Source organism: Falco cherrug, chromosome 7 (genome assembly GCF_023634085.1).
Source record: "Falco cherrug isolate bFalChe1 chromosome 7, bFalChe1.pri, whole genome shotgun sequence".
Lineage (NCBI taxonomy): Eukaryota > Metazoa > Chordata > Aves > Falconiformes > Falconidae > Falco > Falco cherrug.
Genome location: NC_073703.1, coordinates 12,605,999 through 12,626,883, shown reverse-complemented (window position 1 = coordinate 12,626,883; position 20,885 = coordinate 12,605,999). Strand labels below are relative to the sequence as shown.

Sequence of the window (20,885 nt, the reverse complement as noted above, 5' to 3'; positions counted from 1 at the left end):
CCAAGGATATAAAATGGAAGAGAAACTATCCATCCTTCCCCATATCCTAAGAGTTAAAAATAGAGCAAGCAATTACCTCCCCAAACACACTACATGGTTCAGGCCACAGTAAACAGCCTATGCTTTTACTGTTCCTAAAGTTCTGTCCTCTCCTTACCCTTAAATATTCAGTCCCCACCTCTCCTTGGTGTCAGCACAAGAGTCCAAGCAACCCTATTGATACGGTGGGCCAACGAGCTGTCTCTACCAAAACCAAGGGGGTTTTTGCTTAGCTTAGCTTTCGGCTGGGTCAGCCCCCTTGATGTGACTCACTGTAGTACCACATGAATGCCAGAGGAGAGGGTGAGATGAGGTGAGGATTGCATAAGCTGGTGTGACTGCCAAAGAAACGCTCATGCAACCACAGCCCTAGTCTCAGTCTTATTCCTGGGGGCAGAAATGTGAGAGGGAGCCTGCTTTCTCCACTGGCTTGTTCTCTGTCGCTCCCCTTTGGCAGTGGCAGCCTCCCAAGTCCTCAGGGTCTGGAGCAGCTTCTCAGGGCAGCAGGATTGCTAAGAGGTGCTGGGAAAACCCCGGCAACGCAGCACTAATGATCAGCGCTTGTAACAGGAAAAAACAAATACAACCAAAGGACATTGCTGTGATCTGATGCAAGGCAAGTGAAGTTTCTCCTTTGTCAAGATGCTGTCATTGCTTCCCCAGTTCAAGGGCTGAAGGAGGTTACATGGTTGAGAAAATGGACCCTGAGAAGGTGAGGAAGAGAGCAAAATTAAAAATCATAACATACCATTATACTTTCACCTGCAAATCTCCTCTTTACCCTAAGCAGATCCTGTGCCTAACAGCCAGAGGTCACTAAAAGATGAGGATTTTCCTGCTGCCTACAGTGAACTTCACTTTGAGCAGGAAAAACGTCAAGCATAGCTGACTGGCTTGCAGTGTGCACGTCTTTCAAACTCCACGTTGCTCTTTGTTCTATGCATGAAACTTAACTTTGGAAAGCCGAGAGAGTCTTGGGTGCTGCCCAAATGGTTTGATAAACACAGACTTAAAGGAAGTGCATTTGCCTACTTGACATTTTTCTAAATGTCACTAAAGGCACCCATTCTTTCTGTTCACTGCAGTATTTCATTTTATTCCTGTTACAAAGCTGCGACGCTGAATACAGCTTGTGTTACAGGAAGGAAAATGTAACTGGTTGAACAGACTCTAGAATCACTTTGCTTCCAGACAGGTACCTCAAAGGAGTGACAGTTGTGCTGCCGAAGTCCTGCTGCATGCTGTTTAGAAGCAAAGTGATGCTGGACTGACGGTCCTTATAGAACACTGCTTCCCTTATTTAAATGGTACCTCACAGGGTCAAGGAAATGCTAGTTTAATATAACAAATCTAGAGCTTTCTGTTTATCTATGTGCTCCACAGACTGACAAAACTACTAGTATGTTAACTAAATGTACTTCACCAGTCACATCTTTAAAACAAAATCAGTAAAAAAGCAGGACTATATTATGGTGTTACTTGCTTTACACTAACTTTATTAAAAAGCTAGAAAAATGCAGCAGACACCTTAAAAAACCTGTTCTGTGATGATCTTACCAGAGATGATGTACATACAACTATATATACCTATGTTTGACTCAAAGCACACTGATGATTCTGCTTAAGCCTTGTGAAGATGTTCAGCTGGCCAAAAAATTGCACTGCCCGTGTAACCGTAATAACTTTATAAATGAAAATTCACACAATGTGCCCTATATAGTTAGGGCCAACTACGCACTGTTCTTACTTGCACTTGATTGGAACAGTTGCAACTACACACTCTCTCCCAGCCCATAAAAAGCACCCTTCTACATCCAGCCTGCCTCTGCACCTTAGGAATGCTACCCTGGCTCTAAACAGGCTGATGCTTTCTCACACTGGGAAAGTGTTCAGCCGTGATTTACAGGCCTTCTGTGTCAACGTGACAACTCCCTAAGACTCAGGCAGCAAAAAGATTTAGCCCTACAAATACTATTATTTGAACTTCTCTTTCCACTGGCTACAGATGAATTTAGTGTAAAAAAAAAAAAAAACCCCAACAAACCACATAGTTAAAATTGGAAAAAGCACATAGCTGGGTTTTCAGAAGTGCTCTGTGTTTGTCTAGTCCCGCTCTAGTTTGACCAGGTTAAGGCCCATAACTGAGAACTTTTAGAAGTCGAAACATGACTGTTCACTGAGGCTCTGGAGTAACTGCTTCTTGGAGGAAGATGGTATGTATGTTAAAATGTATTACATGCTACATAATAAAACCAGAAGTTGTGCTCTTTTGCGAGACTCGTGGTATTAAACTCAGCTGCTTTGCTCTGCACAGGTTCCCTCAACTGTTCACTTGATTTCGATCCATCTGGATTTTCACCACAGAATTTTGCTTGGAGTTTCCAATTTGAATACATGAAAGCTCTGCCAAAACCACATCACATTCAAACCACAGGAAATCATGAATTTGGCACTGTTTTGACATGGAAGCTGTAAACAGTGTGCAGGTTCACTCAAAACTGGATCACCGTCCTTTGAGTTATGAAACACAACAAAACTTCCAGCAAACCAGGTCAGAATTCTGAATTAGTAAAGCAAGGAGAAATTATGTGACTTTTGCATGGATCAGGATTTTGTTACAAAAATTTTCCCCCAGCTTTTTTCCTTTAGCTATAAACATACTATGTGGAAGAATAAAAACAGAAGTTGGGTATCCTCCTTTCCAAGTTTGAGTTAAAACGGGATTTAGCTAATTCTCATAGCTCTAACATACACGTATCCTATTAAAGACAAAGGTAGTTTCCTACTGGCAACTGTGAGCATGAATAACTGTAAAAGCCGGAATGATACTGAAGATATGAATATGGTTTAGTTTTATGTGCAAAATGATAAGTAGTTAACTTAGAGCTAAATTATATCACTGCTACAGGAGCAAGCCTCCCAGTTAAAATCCACTAGGTTTTCAGCTGCCAAACACTGGATTTTTTCCCCAGGATTCCCGTTAGCAAACCGCAAGGAACTTTTATGAAAATGGAAAAGTCTGAAGTATGATTTTTGCCTTCAAAATAAACACTGCCCTAAAGAAACACATATTTGTAAAGAAGTCACAAGTTCATTGAAGACAAAAGGAAAACAATCTACAATTCCAGACCAAGCCTGAAAACAATCCAGATTCCAAGCCTACCCAAGCCTGAAGTTTGAAGGCAGAGCTACATGAAGGTGATCTGACTGAAGTCAAACAAACAGAAAGCAAAATGTAGTTATGCAAAACAAGATTTATATTACTGCACCACCTGCAAGAAAATGCAGTTTAATCTTGCTGGATTTCATTTTTACCGGATTTTTAAACCAGGCAATTTGAATGTCAGAAAAACTGCAGAAAAACGTATGTGTTAACTGTAACACACAGAACCATACATCAGACATATCTGACCTGTCATAGAGTTTTCAGATGTACATAGTTGCTCTCGCAGCTTTTCCACATCGTCCGGATGAACCTGTTCATACAAAGTGCTGCCAAACCATTCAGACTGTGGCTGGTTCAGCACAGGAGTCACAGAATCTGACACGTAGATCACTCTTCCCGTCTCAGCTGCAACTACAAACAGGAACCCATCTGCAGCCTCCAGGATAAGATGTTTCAGTTCCTTCCAAAGAAAGGACTTAATCAGAATGCCAGCAAGAAAAGGGAATTAAATAACACATCTGTCACTGCCAAAAAATATTGTTTTCTTGTGATCTTAGTAGCTGATCACAACCTAGGCAGAAATTTTCACTGTAGTATTGATTTAACAACACAACCAAGCTTGTGGCAAGCCATAAATTGCTGATCTTAATAACGTTTTTCTTTATTGCCTTTCATCTGGTGATGTCAAGACACTTTAGGAAAATTAAGATACTAAAACTCACTGCATAGTGTGATAGGCATCTGACATGAAAAAAAAAAAAAGATATTTCAGAGTACAAACAGAGGAAGCGAACAGCTATAACTCAATGGCAAACTCATCCCTTAATTAAACGTCCTGAATAATTTAATTGGAAAGAAACCAACAAATCTTGTGGGTTCGGTTTTGGTTCACACACACACAGCGCGCCCCACAGGATGAGCTCTGTTTGTAAATTAAACAGTCACCGGATAAAAGACAGAAAGTGTAACGAGAACAAGGACAGGAATTCCCAGCCTCTCCTCCCATCAGGGGCCTCAAGCCACTGCACAAGAAGGTTGTATCACTTCTTGCTTTCTTTTTCCAGCCTGTGAATATGAAACCTCAGAGATCCAAAGGATCTGAAACACCACTGCCTTTGGCCTTTTCTTTACACAGTCCCCTGCTCCTCATCCTGGGTACTTCTGTCCTGAGACACCCACACACCCACCTGAGATGCAGCACCCAGAGCTCCAACTCCACCTGGGGCTGGAAGGGGGACTGTAGGTCTTTAAAGCAAGGTACTTCCGTCCCTCACTTTCAGTCACTGTGTTTAGACGCCCAAGACCTTGAATTCCACATGCAAACAGCTCTTTGTACGCATCACACAGAAACACTAACTTTGCTTAACAGAGCTTGAAAACCTCTCACAGGAAAGGAAAACTACCACTCCTGTTCCTGGGGAACAAGCTCAAACAGCCTTTGCTTGGTGGGTCCAGTGACCACGCGAGCTTGTCAAGATACTGCATCTGGAACTCGGACAGAGAGCTTTGGACAATCTCAGTCCCATGCCTGGTTAGACAGCTCAGCACAGCTAGTGTGCAAGTGGCAGATACTAGTTGATAAGGTGAGGATCAAAATCTGGTAAATTCTACTAAAGACACGGATAACTCATCTCAACAAACACTTAACAGACTGTTAACCTCTGCCTCTTTATTGTACAGAAAGCACATCAGTTTTCAATCACTGACTATAAAACCCCTACTGCATAGCCATCTGCACTATACAGAGCATAATGAGACCTGTTTCGCATACGTTATTAACACAGAGAAAAATAAACCTTCTTGTTCTGCAAGGTTCCAAAAAATCCCAAAAGCTGCAATGAGAAGTGACTAGGGTGCCCTACCAACAGCTAGCTGAGCAGCACAGGCCCTCCAGAAACACACCAGGAAAGCCAGAGTAAGTAGAGATGTGAACACAGAGAGGTCAGCAGCAGCTGCTGTTTCTCTAATAGAAAGAAGTATTGCCTCTAGCCATAACTTAACATGTGTAAGTGCTTAAATCGTTTCAGACCACAAAAATGCACACTACACCCATAGGACTTCAAAAACAATGAAGGTGGTAGGAATTTTCAGTGCGCTCAGTTAAACACAGTTTTCCTTCGAGCACTGGGCGCATCTTCTTCCATCAAAAATGTAACCAAGGAAGTACCTCAGCCAGGACAGATGGGATTAATCTCTGCCCAGTTCAGCTGCTGGGAACTTAGGCATTAAGACTAAACAATGTTTTTAACCTTCCTCTAAACCCAGGAGGGAGAGTCAGGTCTTTCCAGATCCATTTTTACCTGTTTTAGAGAACCCTTGTTAGAATGGGAAGAACCTAGGTTTTGAGGCAAAAATTCCCATGACAAGAGGCAGCAAGCGATTTGCTTTTCAGATGGATGGATCTCGATGATAAGAACACCCATTTTGCTGCTTCAGAAAGATTTGTCATATAGTTAAGATTAAGTCCAAAGAGTCACAAAAAATTGTTTGATATTCACATCTTGGATATGTAGCTTGTACCAGTTACTACACAACAGCAAAGGATCATCAAGCTGACGCTCTACTCCTCTCAGCATTTCCTCACATCTTTTAAGACCACAAACCAAAGAAAACAGACAACTGCAAAATATCTAACCTGTTCTGTAAGAAATGAGGGCTTGTAGGCTCCATCAGTAGATTTGTTTCCAGTGCCCCTCATGGATTTCATGTGTGAAACGGCCATCCGAAGAATTGTCAACTTGTCAGGCTTACGAGCCAATGCGCTACAAGTGGGTACCATATCAGACAGTTCGGTGATGTACTGTGTCATCTTATTTCTTCTGCGTCTCTCAATTTCACTATGATTCTCCCTGAACATTTAAAGAAACACCAAACCAACAGAAAACCAGACATGATCAGTGTAAGAATTGCAACTGGAGGTAACAAATCCTAACACTTTGCACTGGTTTTACTGTTTTCACCCCAGGAGAGCAAAGTGCATTACAAAGCTAAGCACTATTATCCCGCAGTTTATAGACAGAAAATCCAGGCAGAATAAATATGATTTGCCCATAGCTGTGAAAAGAACCCACATTTCTAGGTATTGGCTTGTGGCCTTAATCTCTTAACCAGTTTAACTTCCTTTGGTATAAGGACAAAAAATGAAGTTGAAATATGTGAGGAACTGACAATGGCCAACTCCAGCCAAATTCCCAAATTTGCTGTGATGAACCTCACAGCTTCCAGTCCTTACTCAAGGTGTTGGATCTGCTTATAAAAGTTTTCTTTTAGAGGAAACCTCTCACTGACAGCTGGATCAGGTCAGCAGTAAGCACCAGAGCTGGCTTACAAAAACCCCCACTCAATGACAAGACAGATCTCCAGTCCTGTAACGCCGTGTGCAATGTCTCGCACCCCTGCAGGGAGACACTACATGCTTACAGGATCAGACTGCAGGACTGGAACCATATATGGTATAACAGCACATACAAAAAAATCCCCAGTAAATATATAAAATGAGTATGAAAGACAGCAAGTAAACATCTGGCTTGTCAGACACAGATCAGAATTGATGTTCGAGAACAATCTAGCACAGCAGGGAAGTAACAATGACAGCACGTGACGTTGCCCCGCTTTGGGCTGAGCTCCAATGTTCTCACCCTTTATAGCAAACATATGACTGAGGCGGTGAGTCAAATTTGAGAATTCTCAAAACGGACAGTCACCAAAACCTTTCAGAACTGAAGATCTGAGACTTTCTTTTCCCATACTGTAAATCACCATTACTTGATTACTATTAAGGGATTACACCAATATATACACCTGAAATGGTCCAAATGGACCTAGAATACTTCAGTGCCTAGCACTTATTTTGCTCATACTGTACCTGTCAGGTGGCAGCTAAATACAAGTACACAACAGGTACATGATGCTTCAGATGTCAAAGCAGCATCTTCCACTGATTTCAATGAGCTGCGCATGGCATTTTCTTGTGGGATCGCTGGCTGATCCAACAAGATGTGAAAGGTGATCACCTGGAGAGTCCACCAGCATTGACCGGTATGGCAACACAACATTAAAAGAAATCGCAACATTCTTTGGAGCTGACTGTTACAAAGACTGATCATGAAAGTAAAGCTAGGGTCGGCATGCTTTTTGGCTACTTTTAATAATGAAATCTTTTCTTAAAATGCAGAAAAGAATCTGAGTTGTAGCCTGCTGCTTCCTCAAGTAGAGGAACCCATGGGCTTGACCTGCTTTACAATGTGCATCCTGCCCCTGCACACATAGGTGTTACACACGAGGCATTGTCTCCAGAAATACCACTTGTAACGGCTGCATGCAAAGTTATTACTCCTACTGATGCCCGTGCTTACTGTCTGATAGGAAATCCAGCTATGCGCCCCTGCAATGATAGCTTATGGATGTTCAGTAAATTACAGCCAGTCCCTTGGTTAAGGTCACTATTTATTTAACTTATCTATCACACTGTAATAGTGAACCTTTCCATTTCAAATGGCTGATAAGCAGCCTTTGTGTGGGTCTGCACAGATGTATGAGAAAACAGTACCTGTGTGGGAACGGATCATATACACATACACAAGCAGAACAGCTTGTGCGACAGTGCACATGTACATAACAGCACACGTGTGTACATGTCAGCATATACATGCAGATAAATACGGACAAGGGGAAGAAAAATGCATGTTTACATGACAAAAGCTTGCTCTAAGTTCAGCATTTTCATGGAAGTGGTGACCGAGAAGGAAAGAGAGAGACAAAGAACACATATATTCAACATATATTTTACATTTATAAATACATATTACATTGCCTGCCACTAAAGTATTTTAATGCTCCTGAACATTGAAAATAACCATTATAAAGAGTAAACAAAGTGACTGCAAAACTTCCTGAGAAGAAAGAGAAGAATATCCAACAGTCCGTTCATGATTATAAAAGCTAGAAAGTAATAGTATGTTAATCATCTGGCCATGAAAACATTCAAGCAAACAAAACCCTGAAACTTTCCTGAAACTAGGTCAAATTTAAACCCTTACAAGAAAAAAAAGAGAGGCTGTCTCCTCTTCCAAAAGCATCTGCCCTAGGAACCCTGGCATTCATAGACATGTATATAGAATGATGTCCTAATTCTGTCATTTCTAACTTCATTTTTGTATGGAAATTTTGGAGGGGTGTTAGACTTTGGGAAACTGCAGCAGCTGATCCAAACTCACTTAGATCCAAGGTTAGTATTTCTGATTTCAAGCATTTTTGAATCAGCCAACCCTGACTTTTGATCAGCCAGAACGGCATCATATAAAACTGGGGGCAAACCATATTTGATTTTCCTTTTTCCTACCTGGCCATTCTTTCTGTGTCAGCAGTACTTTGATCATCGTCCCACCTAGAAACAAAATAACCAGCTCTCTAAGCTAAGGCACACGTACTGAGATTTTTTTGGACACGAACATCGCCCTCTTTTGTCTCAGCAGAAGAGCTCTACAGAACACGCCTACCTTGCAAACTTTTCCTTATCACCAGAGATTTGATCACCATCATACCTAGAAACGAAAGATAGTAAGTAAATCCACAAGGGTTATGCATTGCATGATAGTCAACACAGCAGAAAGCAAAGAGGTTCACAACTGCAAACTATTACAAGTAACAGCGAGAAAAACGAAGGCATGAGAACGATAAAGCAAAGAAAACGTAGTCTGATGAAACTTCCAAGCCATGCCGATTCAAAAGCTTCATTTGTATATTTAAAAAAGTTGGGGACACATTTCAGTGGATTTACGCAAACACTTTGACATACACTCATTGCTTGGGAAACTTAACAACCAGCACCATTACATAAAACACCACTGAGATCTTATCAACAGCAGTCCATGAAATATTCATTGCTGCGTTGGAAGTGAAAGAGTTGTATCTTTTCCAGATTGCAACCACAACTCACTCCATTCAGCAGAGGGCACTGATGGTCTACAGATAACATGAGAGGGCAGACACACGCTGAAGTGCAATGCATTATATAAGGATGCCTTCAGAAAAAAACACCAGCAGGTACAGACACTGTACCGTCTGTTGGGAAGACTGGCAAAAGCCAGTCAGGCAGATGAAACTGCTGGGTAAATAGAAGTGAAATTAAAACTGGCTTAAATTCCTAGAAATAAACAGGTACCTCATTCCCACCCAAATCAACAGATTTTAGACGTCCAAACAACTATGTATGGTGTATCAGCACAACTTCATGGAGGAAATCCAGATCAATGGGACTCTTGTCCCATGGGATTAAAGCTTCACTGTTTCCTGAAGCATTGTCCCAGCCACAGGCAGCAACAAGACATCTGACTAAAAAAACGACATGCTGCTCCTCCTTTCCCTTTCCTAAAAACATACTAAACATTTGAAATTAGATTTTGCTAGCAGATTAACAAAGAGATACATTTGTTTGAAAAATATCTTGCTTCTGGAGAAACAAAACTGCCTGCTCCTAAACAGAAAATGTAGGTTTTGAACATATAAACATAAGGTTAATGGCTTTCCTAGAAGTGAAGAGTATTACTGCTCAAGAGTAGTCGTGAGATTTTGTATTCATTTATGCCTTCCAAAATGATGTAATTTATTAGAACAGAGTACCTATGAAGGTCCCATGTATTAGCTAACAAAGTCATACAGCATAATTAAGCATCTTTTCTCTTCTAAAAGACGAATAATGAACTTTTTCTTTTTTTCTTCTCAAATGAATTAAAACTAATTTTAAGTACCCCAGCTGTGCAAGCTCCTCTATAAGGTTTCGTATTTTCCTTCCTCACCAAGAGTCATTCAAATACTGAAGACAAAACTGAAGCAGGACTCTGAGCTGTATTTCTTTCTATGTTGTGTTTAACACCAGCACTCTCAAAACATTCAAGTGAAAATACCACTTTATTCCACTTGACTCTGCCCAGAGAACAGCTAGGCCCAAACAATTTTAAACAAAAAGACAGATTCGATGAGGAATGGCCACATGCCGTTAGGTGAGAAGTACATGCATACACCTCCGTGTGACAATGAGATGCCATGCAGAGATACCTGAGCTGGCTTGGAAGTCCCTGAGAAGCAAGATGTGTTAACTCACGTGGAGTACCGTACTAACACCACTACCTCCTCCGCTCCCACTACCCTGGGGCTTGTCTACTCATCCTTGTCTGGTTGGCTGGGCTGAAGATGTTATTGCCTCCAGCTACTGTTTTCTCCCTTCCAGTCTCCCAGCTGACCTCTCTGTGTGCACGCTTCTTCAGGCACTTCAGTCAAAGCCAGCTGGGTTAGCTTAAACATCTACACAGCAGTTCTTTGCTGACCGAGTAATTTTGACTGAGACAAGCTAGGAATCAGTCATGTGAGCAATTTGCAGAAGGGAAAAGTCCTAAAATGAGGGTACAACTAGAAGAAGATGTCTGAACATGGCCCTGGGCACCTCTGCACTGTTTTTCTGTACTCTCTAACAGCACAACAATCCAGGGTTTTTACAGCATTTAAGATTTAAATATCAGATTTTGACCTGACATCTAAAATCAACTGAGTCTAAGCACCGCACAGCATACCTCTGCCATAAAAATAATGGAATTATTTGCTCTCCCCACCACCAGACTTTGAAAGCCTGAAGCCAGGATGGAGATTGACCAGTGCACATGCACCAGTGTGCCTTGAAACCCTGACACTTATGCAGGCACAAACCGGGTCACATTCATCACAAATCTTGTTCCCTTAACATATGTCTTCTAGCAAACATTAGAACTAGCCCTCAGATCACTAGTTTTAACACCTGAGACTGGAATATCCTTTCTGTAAATGACATCAGCTAAACAGGGGTGCTGCTGGTCTTGTCCAGTAGGTTATGGTACAGCACTACAACACACCTTCAGCGTACTTATCTTTCAGACTGACTAGGAAGATCTTGTTAAAACCCTGTGGTGGCAGCTGTGTTTCAATACGGCTGCTGCTACAGAGCTGCAGTTAAAATTTGGATAATCAGCGGTTATCTGTAGGCCTCAAAGTTATGTGCCCCTCACTGCAGCTGCTGGGTTTCTAATGAAAAAAATGCAGTGTGACCAAAAAAAGGAAAAGTGAAAAAATGGCAACGATGCTTTAATGTTTGTTTGTATTTCTAGCCTAGCCTATTCCATGGTAATTAACATTTATTTTGGCAAGTTTCACTATTCAGTTACACCTAATGATACATAATGACCTTTAATCTTAAAAAAAACCAACAATCCACACCTCTGTCATATTGTCTTAACAAGCAGTTAACATCTGAAATAAATTCAAAATATAATTCATTTTCAGTGGCAGAAAGACAACTTCAGCAATGCCAAATAACCAAAGTTCATCTACAGCAGTTGAAATAAGCTACAAATCACAAATTTTCTCATTTGACATAGCTGCAGAGCAAAATTATGACACACACTGTTAGTTTTGTAAGCCAGTAACTACATTAGGCAGATTTCTGCCAGGATGCCTAATTTGCAGTGGAAGCTGATAAAAACAGTAACTAGAATTTGGGTCAGGTTGTTGGCAATCTCTTCAGCCATATTCATATTGACTTTAAAACATCAGTAGTGAGACAGCCGTCGTTCTCCACTGAAAGAAGCCAGTGATTCAGCCAACTCTTTGTAAATGCTCACCTTGAAAATTTGCTGGGTCCCTCCCCATCTTCATCATCAAAGTCCATTCTGTAAAAGCAAGATTTCCATATCAGTAATTGTGACGTTGGCAATGGTGACATGAACATTCAAGCCAGCAGTTCTCAACCTTGTTTGATTTATATTTTGACTGGAGGTGTTAACAACTGTAGATTCCAGTCTTGCTCATATTCTCCAGACCCCCTAAAAGTAGTTCATCAGCTGCTAGGAATACAAGGAGTACACGTTTTTTAAAAAAATAATTAATCACTGTTCTCCACTGAAATCTGCACTGTTAAAATGAACAAATAAAAGGAAATACTAAACAAATGCAGTTCTTGTGAGATAGTCAGAAGTAATATCTCTTAGGCCTGATAGGAGTTTACAGAAATTAGTGGGGACTTTATGTTAGAGGACCGAAATTAAGGCTAAAGAAAATAAAGTTCTAATGCTGTACCTTATAATAAACATCAGGCCACTATTCTTGCCCCAGTCTAAAGAAAGCATGTTAGAGAAAGAGCAGAATAAACTCACAGCCTCTCTGCTAAGAGGATTATCTACGTCACCACTATTGACTGTAACTGGGGTACATTCTTTAGACTTGCCCTATATTACCGATCACTTCACACGAATTACCAGCCAGTCTGCAGTTGGCAACTACTTCGTGGTATTCCTGTGGTCATTATTAAAATGACCGATGGGGCTACCATGCACCTGACTTACCTGGTTTATGTCCCAGACCTTCTTCTTAAGTCAGTGGAAGAGATGAGCTCTTCCTTGGGCCAAATCCCAGCCCTCCAGTTAGGCTCCTCCAGGGAGCCACAAAAACCAGGAATTTCTTTCTTCACATCATAAACAGAGAGAGTAGGAAGATTAACTTCCTAAATTAGCCACCTAAATTAGTTTCCTATGTTAGGCAGTGTGATTGTCTCCTTCCCACTGATATTAAGTCATTACAAAGTTATGCAATAGCATAATTTCCAAAGCATTTTATACACTTTTATACCTTTAAAAAGAGGTGGACAAATGTATACCCCAATTACAAGGGCATGACTCTGACATTAACGGAGACTAAGAACCAAGCTGATACAAAATTATCATACACAATTATTGTATTAGTGTATTTATTTTAATGAGAAAATACATTAGTATGATATACAGACCTTGATCAGTCACTTAAATTTGAGTAGATAGGAAATCATAGTTTTGTTACACAAACAGTTTTGTCGGGGTTCTGTTACACTCAGCTTTCTTACATTTCAGTGTAATAAAATGTCATACAATTATGGATTCCATGTCTCCAACACTCTTCACATTAACAACAGTCATATTAAAAGCAAAACCCTCCAAAGTGACACTAATATTTACCTCAGTAAAAAATTAATCCCTCCCAATTAAAAATTAATGATTTCCATGTTCAGAGTGTGGGAACAATGATGTAAAAAGGCACTCTAAAACTACATCAGCATAAAGAAGTATGAGTGCCATTCAGGCAGTACTGCCTTGCTTCCTAACTCTGATAACCAAGACAGACTGGTCCATAAAAGATGTGCCTGAATCACAGCAATCTATGTACAATCAGGACAAGGGCAGCAAATAAGCACAGGAATTGGAAGTAGTATTAGAAAGGTCACAACAACATTCTCCAGATGGTAAGAGTAATTATTCATTTCTGGACGAAGCAGAAAGAAAACCATTTCCCCCCAAAAGTCTTACAAAAAGACATCTATTTAATTTGGTTAAGTTTCACACAATCGTCATTTTCACTATAAATTTCATTTTTGCTCACCTAGTTACCACCAAATTCTGTTTGAAAATCAGCAATGTCTCAGGCACTTTGTGCAGAACGCCGCCACCCTCCAGCAGCCAGCACCCTCACTCGTGCCACGGGTCTGAGCTAAGCCAGGACCCAGCTGACATGCCACTACCTGTCACCCCAAACATGGCCTTCAGCACTGGCACCAGCAGCCTGGATTTCGCAAGACCTGCTGCATATACAATACTCCCAGCAATTCAACATTTACACATAACCATCTAGCTGAAGGTCTCCTCTTACCTACCTGCTTCTTCCCTACATATAGTAACGTGCCTATAGGTGCCATTCCAGAACAAACTTCTGAGTTATTTCAATTCCACTGTTCCTACCTACTGGGCTGGCTCCACTGGAAAACACTCACAAAAGCATCATGTCAAGCACATCCTTCACTGGATTCACTGCCAACCGAAATACAAATGAGAGAAACCTCCAGTTCCAAACTCGGGGAAAAGGGCCGCAGAAAATATATATGCCTATGGGGAAGAGCCTTTTCTTCAGGGCATTTAATAAGACACTGCTTTAATTTGGGAGTAGATTAATTTTGTTAATCCTTTCCTTCCCCTCCAATACACTGAGATTCCATGCCTTGATAGATTTTCTTAGCTTCCAGCCAAATACTCCAACTGAGTGCTAAGAGATGGATTTTCCCCCAAAAATCAAATATTAGCTCTACTGCATTTAGTCTAGTCTGTCATTACTGGAATATAAGGCAGAGAATTACAGAGAAGCCGGTAACAGTTTAAGGCTTGATCCTGTTGCTCACACGGTATACGTACTTCCAAAGGAGTAAGCAGGACTACCACACCTATTTATCTAGATGGCTGGATATCAGCTTCTCATCTTATAAGTTCTTAATGGGTTAATATCCATAGGTGATACCTACCGCATTTATAGCGGGCTCATCACGGCAGAATCAGAGTGCCCAGGGTGCAATACCATACTATAGCAGACTAAATCTTTAAATAATGCCTTTGCTTTGTTAAAATGCCTAAAGACATTGCCTTTATTCCAAATGCAAGATTATTAAAAAAAAAAGAAATTAAACATAAAGCTCATTAAAAATGTCAATACTTATACACTTGCTGTTGTATTTTTACCTCTGTCCCATCTTTCTTAATAAACATGTTTCCTAATTTTATATTCCACTGTGAAAAATGAGAAAACCCCTTCAAAACATGAAAAAAAATCTCAGGTATAAAGCCATTGATTCCAATGTCCTGACTGAACTACTGTGTCTGCTTTATAGCAAAGCGGAATGAAAGATGGGGAATCAGTTGTAACGTTTAGCAAAACACAGCAGAACACATAAAATTAATATTCCAACAAACTTCTCATACCCTGACAGATAAGGTCTTCTCTTTAGATAGAATATATTGCGCATTAGCTGAACAGTAGAAGCAGCCTCCAAGAAGACAAATTACATCATTTCAGAAGTTTCAGAAAGAGTATCTTTTATCTTAATTTAAAATTCCCATTAAAAAGAGACTTTAAAAAAAGAGCTGCACTATGCTCTTTTGTTTTGAAGAGACAGCATAAATCTTGTTTTTCTCTTTCATACAGTTCACATCAATCGTAAAAAAAAAAACCCTGATGTATAAGGTACCTGTTAAAATAGATCTTCCTCAAAAGATGTGTGTGTACCATAAATACTGTGACAAAACTATTTTTTAAAATTGCTTGGGTTTAATTAGAATCATTTTCATGCCAAAAAAACCCACAAAAACTCAACAGCCTCCAGCAAGGTGGTCCTGCACAGGTTAAAAAATTCGAGAGGGAGAAGATGCAAACATTGCCACAAAATTATTATGTAAAAATCCCAAGAAATGTCAAAAGGTGGCTTGCCATGATTATACAGCGTAGGAAGGGGGCAGGCAGGACTGATGAGAAGCAGACGCAGCTGAGAGGCAGACGGGGATCTGTACTACAGCCTTTTGTTCTGTACAATATTGGGGGGTACGACCAGGGAGGGAGGCTGGTGCGCTGATATCCAGCAGATATATCTCCCCAGATCTTACATTCAGAGAAAAGACAAGACTATATATGCTGAACTGAAACAAAGCCAATGCAACTGTAAACCAACCAACCAAAGAAACCCCCCTAACCCTCCCCTCCCCAAGCACAGATAACCTAGGAAGGTGAAAAAGCCCCATATCCTCTAATACAGCAAAGCCTAAAGAAAAACCGTCTTAAATAAAGAACTGATGTTACATTAATCTAAGGTAGTCACTGACCACTGCAGTGCCCTACCTTATGCTGTCACTTTTTTCTATAAAATATAGGTATAAATTATAGAAAGGAAAAATATTTTTCCAAGCTGTCAATGAAGCTGAATGCCTACACGGCAGGAACACCTCCTGGATAGCCAATGAGTTGCAACTGATCTACATTCAAGTCCATACAGCAATTATTCTGCCAGCTTGCCTCAGCAATTATGAGAAAAGAAACAATTTTCAGAGATAACCAGAGCTGGAAAAGATGGCTGTGTTCACTAGCTACATTCCTTTATGTTTGACACAAAGCATTCATTTCTAAAATGCCCAAGGATTTAGGTGTACAAAGATGTATCACCAGGACAGTAATGAAAGGACCAAGTGTTCATTGCAACTTTGTTCAAAGAGAAGCTAGGAGGAATTAGACACAGCAGGCATTCTTTCCCTCAAGGTCTGAATACATATACACTGAACAACAACAAAAAAAAGCACCCTCAGCTCCGGCTTGGAGAAGGGCTATTAGTTCAGAGCTACGGTGCACAGATAAAATACCACCGTCTGGGTATAACAGCAAATCTATACTCACTTACTCACTGCATTTGCATGTTAAATACATTCAAAATAATTTGATTTTATGTTCCTCCCACCCTCGCCCCACTCCACTTTCTCACAAATAGATGATGATACTTAAAATGCAATGGTTAAAGCATAGCTTTCAATTAATACCAAGTCAGTATTTCATATAATCAAAAGATTTCACAGTCAGCAGCATCAACCCTTGGTAACGGTAATTTGTAATTTGCAAACTGGTATTTGCAGTCGACATGGTTTATGATCAAAAAAGAGATCAACTACCCTGCAAGTCAAAAGTACAAAGGCTTATATATGTTATGTAGCAACGAAAAGATGTTAATACTTTTTCTCTTTTGAGTGCAGATTTGAAAAGGCTTTTTCATTTAACAGTCATACAGCTAGCTCAGCCTATGAAGCTGAGTCAGTGGGGCTAAATCTCTTGATTGTCCTATCTGAAGGAACCCCCCTCAGAACAACCAACCTGACCATTCATTTCACACCAACTTAGCTCCACTCCAAAATGACGTCCATGCTCTCCCTTTTTAATTCATTCCAGGACTGAGACTCCAGCAGACCCCTAAAACTGGCAATGTATTTTGGTGAACAATCCCTAGAGTAGTTTTCACATGGAGTAAAATCTTTTCCTTAGGTGTCCATCAGTGAAGATTTTACTTACACTACCAATTCCCATTAAGCCCTACCACTGTCATATTTGGGGCTAAATATAAGACTAATCAATCTCTTTTGCAGGCACTCTCAGATCAGGTATCTCTGAGAACTTAAAGACCATTATTTGTGACCAACCTTTGATAAAAACAGGGTGGGTTGTTAATGCCGGAGAGTAGTTTTCTGCCCTCTGCAGCTCTTGCTACGCTGTTCTTCTAACGCAGGATTAGTATGAGTTGCCACAGAGCAATCTGATGTGGAAAAACTATCCCTACACCACACCAACCTCTGAAGTTGGATAAAACAAATTTTCTTCTTTATCAGAGCCCTCAAGCTAGTGTGAGGGCTGAACTTGATTCAGGGCCTTTCTCCCAGAAGAAGACTATGCTGCATTTCCAGTGAGACCTAGAATATTGCAGACCACAGTCTCTGAAGAGTGACTGCTTGTGTTATTTCTGTACCTGGGACTATAAAGAACACTTTTTTAACAGAAGGCCTCTATTTGAGAGATTCCAAGTCCAAACTTCAGATGAAGTTGGATAAGCCTTCATGTGCAAGTAAAAACACATCTCACTACCTGCATTCACATGATAAAACCTTTTAAGGTTAAACAGATTTGGCAATATGCATTCATTGCACGTACAACAGCCACGTGATCCAAACTCTGGTTCTTGATGCTTTGCCAAACCTGAAAGTCTTTTGAAGCATGCAAAACTACAAACAATATGCTTATCAGCAAGTTTGATCTTGCAGGAAGAGCAGATACATTGAAGAGAAGAAAAAAAAAAAGCCATAATGCAGTTCACATACATAAACATTACATAATAACCAGAAACGTTTTCAGTTTTTCAATACCAGTCATTTCCATTTTCAGACCTGAAAAAAAAAAGAAATGGCTTACCCAGAGCGTCGCTTTCCCCCTCTGGAAGGCATGGATCCTGCCATTCTCACTTGTCCGCCTGCCATTGGTGCCACTGGCAAGGCCACCGAGCCAGGAATATCTGATGCCATTTCTGTAATGCAGAGGTTGGGAAAGAGGTGGGGAAAAAACTTTTAAGCCATTACCTTCAAGGAGAAACTTGTGATGACAACATCAGAGAAAGGTCCTTTCAAAAATAAGCAGAGAAAGCCTTCCTTTTTATTTCTAAGAAAAACTAAAGCTCTCCATGAAAAGACCAGCAAATTCACAGCTCCCTTAAAAGAAGTCCAGTTCTGTCGACAGCCATTATGAGTGCCATACAGGTGCCTCTGTATTCCAATTTACCTAATAGTTCTAATTTTACTGCTCTGAGGGGCTGTCAGATGAAGGCCAACAACCTTTTACAACAGTTAAACTGTCCTGTAGAGAAATGCACAGCTGAACTCCCAAGACAAATGAAGCTGCGGATCATTGTACGTGGGTACCAAGAAAACTAAAACTTCAAAAGCTTCTCAGTTTGCTACCGGGGTCAAGAGTTTAGACCAGGGAAGAATTATCAGGTGACACTGGTTTTTGTATTTTGGTGGCATTCTGAAGACCAGACTGAACTTAGCAGAGCTCCAAGGCTTTCTGCATCTCTGCATGGTGCCTTGCCAAGCAGTACCCAACCTGAAATCCAGGCTGATACTGGTCCCTCTGCCAGTGCTGTGGGTACAGCCACAGGTTAATGGATCTTCAAACCTCAAAACTTTGACTTGAGGAACAGCAAGAGCACACCTTAACCAATGTTTTTTAGACTGCTAATGGCAAGCACTTTTACAAACTATTAATAACAGCTCATTACACTTCAAAAGAAGTGGAATATAATGTATTCATACCCTTTCCTCCTGTCCCATGGGTTAAGCATGTTTTGCCTCTGTGCAACTCTTGTAAACTACGTAAGCAATTAAAACATTTTTAATGCAGATATACTCACTCTGCAGGTAAAATCTATAGTTACAACATTGAATTATCTTGAAAGAAAATGCATTCTCCTTCCAGCTTTTCCTTTTTGTGTTTCTTGAATTGGCAGAGTATATGAAGCTACAGATAAATATATTTACTAATGGAAAGCAAATCTGTTTTAAAATCTTGCCATTTTTTTCCAACAGATAAGTACAAAAGAACTTCAATTATAGAAACAGGAATCCATGTTCTTTCATTATGTCTGGAGAGCACTTAATCTCTGCCACACTTTCTATAAATCCATTATGCAACATTATGCATTTCAAATAATAACATTTCATCTGTTCACTGATTTCATGAATTTCTTCTAGTACATTTACTTTTATTAACTCCTTTCCAACTAAAAAGCAACAGAGCAAAGTACTCATCTAATATTTTTCAACAAAGTGTGCAAGGACAAACAGTGAGACCTCTGCCTACATCAGCACACCATGGGAAGTCCCACTGTGTCTAAAGCTGCTGCTATGTGGAAACACTACATTAATGTATATTAGCATATTTCCATACAAATAAAAGCATGAGCATCCAAACAACTGGTAAATTACTATTCCCAGAATAAGTACCCTTAGAGGTCTAATGCCAGTAATTCACTTGGAACATTCAAACTCACGTTTCATGGTTAGAATCAAAGGTCATTTCGAAATGCTCTGCTCACTCATTTATTAAAGCACATGGTAAAAACCGTAACAAATCTACCTGCAAAGCATCCCTGCCACTCAGAAACACGTGCCAGTAGAGATCATCACAGAGAGATTTTTTTTTAAAGTAGTAATTGTAAAACAATTTCAGATGAACTCTGAGCAGTATTTTAAGAGAGTAAAAAAAAAAAAAAAAAGTATTTGCAATTGTGATGAGAAATCCTGGTAACCTCCTTTTCCTCAATCAAAGCTGATGAAAAACCAAGGCCATGGGGTGAATTCATCTACTTTTAACAGTCTAAAAGTCAAAGCTAATTATTTAAGGTAAATTTATAGGTCACTAAAAGGGAAACAAAGCACCATCCCTGCACTACTATGCATCCCATGCTCAGAGGTGCATCAAAACTGGTTGAGTAAAACTCTTTCTACAGGTCCCTTGCTCTCACCACTGACGACTCAGGGAGACCTAGACAGTTTTGATCTGATGTCCTGTCCAATTTAGGTGGTTGTGGCTAGGCAGAATGAATTGGTTTTCTGCTCTTATGTTCAGCCTTTAATGTATGAAGACATGAGAGGTTAGGGTCATTAGCAAGTTTCAATTAGTAAGGAAAAACAGAAACTGTGTACTTTTTATAAGAAAAAAAGAAAACAAACAAAGGCTGGAAGAATGGCCAACCCACAGGCTCAGTTATATCAGCGTCCAGAAACACCTGAAAGGAAAAAAAGCATGTCTTCAATAGTTTTCATTGCCAAGATATAAGCACAAGAAGAAAAAAAAAATAATAATCAGGGGATCCACACACATTAATCCACGTGAAAGCTCAATTAAGAGGGAGGAAAGCTTCAGGCCCTTCAAATCAGAAAACCTTCCATTATGCAACAGTCTAAAGGTGTGACAGACCTGCACACACATCGTCTCAGATGCCAAATTTACCCTTCCACTTCAGATTTTCCCATGCCAAAGAGACACCAACCATTGTAGGACCTACTGCAGCTTTCGTAAGACTCTCAAGGGTGGACGTACACTGCTAACAAAAGCAGTCAGGTTTCCAAGATTCCGTTCCTGACTCAACAGATTTAGAGTTCCGCAGATGGAGAAACCAGGAGGGTTGGGTCTGTTTTCAAGCCACTCAGTAAATACAGCAAAGAAAGCAACTCCAAGGACAACACCACCAAGGAGCATGGAGCACCCAGAACCTGACCTGCCT

General features: G+C 40.3%; 1 protein-coding gene across 5 annotated transcripts in view; it reads right to left on the bottom strand.

Moving 5' to 3' along the window:
* ARNT2 (aryl hydrocarbon receptor nuclear translocator 2) overlaps positions 1-20,885 on the bottom strand; it is a 107,532-nt gene that overhangs the window by 63,555 nt on the left and 23,092 nt on the right. For 2 of the 5 annotated variants that reach the window (XM_055716004.1, XM_055716003.1), the window contains exons 2-6: positions 18,017-18,128; positions 11,854-11,901; positions 8,704-8,748; positions 5,841-6,054; positions 3,452-3,665 (exon numbers count right to left, since the gene is read on the bottom strand). In XM_055716004.1, coding sequence (XP_055571979.1) covers positions 3,452-3,665; positions 5,841-6,054; positions 8,704-8,748; positions 11,854-11,901; positions 18,017-18,128 — 633 coding nt within the window. Of the gene's footprint in view, positions 1-3,451; positions 3,666-5,840; positions 6,055-7,070; positions 7,999-8,546; positions 8,683-8,703; positions 8,749-11,853; positions 11,902-18,016; positions 18,129-20,885 lie in introns of those variants that run through there. The other 3 variants (XM_055716005.1, XM_027801593.2, XM_055716006.1) reach the window with 3 other exon arrangements.